Genomic DNA, 2,324 nt, shown 5'->3' on the forward strand with positions numbered 1-2,324 from the left:
CCCCCCCCCCGCCAAAAAAAAAATGAGCCTCTATATATTTATATGAAATCGTCTTTCTCCACAGGGCGAATATTATGAATATGCAACCCGTTGGGCTAATGATAAAAACGTTATGAAGGCACTTAATGTCCGCGAGGTATGTATCCAATAACAAAAATAAAGAAAAAAGTGATGCTACATTCATTTTAGTATATTCGATAAAAAGTTCCTTGTGATTTAGTTTATATGATGGCACAAAATAGGGAACAGTGGAGAAGTGGTCGCTTTGTAATTTGGATATGGAGTACAATTATGGTGTACGTTCGACATCATCATATGAGTTCAATGTCCAAAGTAGTGTCGTCTTCCACCAAAAGCTAAGTAAGAGAAATTGTCGAGCTTTGATTTTTAGGTATATATTGGACGTCTTTACTCTTTTATGGTATCTCCGGTATGCATGCTTGTTTAAGTCAACTTATAACTTATTTTCTTATGAAACAGTGGGGATCACGACATGATGGTTCCACATGTCGGTACACGTAATTGGATAAGTTCTCTTAATTTGACAATCGCAGATAGTAATTGGGATGCATGGTATGTTAATGGTCAAGATGCAGGATACAAAACCATCTATGAACGTGATAACTATTCTTTAGCATTTGTCACTCTTAAGGTACAATATATTATTATATACATACACACACACATATACATGGTGAAGATTGATCATTAACATATAAAGCTGGTAAAAATTCTTCTTTTGATAACAGGGAGCAGGGCACACAGCTCAAGAGTTCATGCCTGAAGAATGTTTTGAGATGGTTAAGAGGTGGTTTTCTCATAGACCTATATGAGAGATGATGATTTTAAGTATTGCTTCTTGGAATTGGGAACCATTTTTTAATAAATTTTGTACCGGGATGTTTGTTGTAATTAGATTGATTGTTTATGGTGATTATATATGTAACTGTATAACAAATGCTCTGAAGTTTATCATATCATCATATAAAATACTCGAACTATAAAAAAAATTATGTAAGCAAAAAGAATTACTTAAATTAGACTCATAAAATCTGTTGTTAAAATTCAATTATCCTTAAAAAGAAAATTTGTCATACATTGGAAAATTAATCGTCAATCACATTATTTAACATTAAAGTTTTAGAGAAAAGTATAATGTCCTACATTTTTTGGTCTAATAATCAACAATTGATTTGTTCGTCCCTTTGTTCGTGTTTCACTTCCTTTCCTTGTTTTGTTGCATTTTCCAACACAACTATTGTTTCACACGATTATTAAGTGGTTAATGTTAGATACTCACCTTCCCATACGAGTGATAGGAAGCGATTCAAGGTTTTTGTTAGTCATATACCGGTTACATTTGGACTATTTCTCTAGAATATATGCTTGACCCTTCATTCTTTCCTCACGAAATTTGGAGAATAAAGTTGGGATTCTACGTATTATGAAATTGTATCAGAGCAAACTTTACCACTCTAGGGACTTGACACTATAGAACAACTTGTACTCGTCTTACCCTCTCACTTTTCTAGCTAGCCCCCTCCCAACACTCAAGGACAATGTGTCCTTCTATCCTTGCTAGAGGAATGTGTTAAGAGACCCAAGTTTCTAATAGTATAGGTTTTTAAAATAACTACGGATATACATATATGTAGATAGATGATGGCTTATTCTATACTTCCACTTGATCATGATACAGTGATGGGTATCCTAGATCATTTATGATGCACAACATTTTACTGTTGTCACTAAAGAACCTTCCTTTGAGGTACATACTGCCACACCCTTATTTATTCATCATTCTTGTCTACAGCTTGGCATGGATCATCAAATGCAAGACAATGCTTTTCAGGGTGAGCTTTTTAAGCCATGATTGATATACATTGAGAATTCAATGTATAAACCACTCATTTTATAAGTTTGTAGTTAGAGTTTATTTTCGTTTTATCCCTATGGACCCTATCTTGGGTCATTTTATTACTTCATCTTTTCCTTTATTAGTTATGGAGCTAAATATGTGATTTACTTTGTCTATACCATTTATAGTCTAATATAAAAAAACGTTGGCTGTTTGGCGCTACAACATTCATGTAGTGGGGATTTGATGCTTTTTGGCTTTGTGAAGGACTTAATGGGATAAGTTGCTGGATCGTTCTGCTTCTAGAAGCATTGAAGCTGAAGAATTTTTGTGACTAAAAATTGTTAGAATTTTGTTAGGAACTTGTCACCATCTAGTTTATCTAATTGTACTTTAGGTTAGCTTTTGATGGCTTTGTCCATAAGCTAATCCTTTTGTGCCCTATTTTAGTATAAATAAGGGAGGG

At 33.8% G+C, this 2,324-nt stretch overlaps 1 protein-coding gene across 2 annotated transcripts; it reads left to right on the forward strand.

The window, feature by feature from the left end:
- The first annotated feature begins 59 nt into the window (after positions 1 to 59).
- On the forward strand, positions 60 to 985 carry LOC112506448 (serine carboxypeptidase-like 17). 2 transcript variants are annotated; one of them, XM_025110495.1, is made up of 4 exons: positions 60 to 136; positions 243 to 391; positions 481 to 652; positions 750 to 985. In XM_025110495.1, exons 1-4 carry the CDS (start codon positions 113 to 115, stop codon positions 831 to 833), a joined length of 429 nt encoding a protein of 142 aa, XP_024966263.1. In that variant the 5' UTR covers positions 60 to 112; the 3' UTR covers positions 834 to 985. The 2 variants fall into 2 exon arrangements, with proteins under 2 accessions (XP_024966263.1, XP_024966264.1); XM_025110496.1 differs by having other exon boundaries at positions 70 to 136; positions 221 to 391.
- Positions 986 to 2,324: the final 1,339 nt, after the last annotated feature.

This window comes from Cynara cardunculus (genome assembly GCF_001531365.2).
Source record: "Cynara cardunculus var. scolymus isolate 2C chromosome LG 2, CcrdV1, whole genome shotgun sequence".
In the NCBI taxonomy this organism is placed as follows: Eukaryota; Viridiplantae; Streptophyta; class Magnoliopsida; order Asterales; family Asteraceae; genus Cynara; species Cynara cardunculus.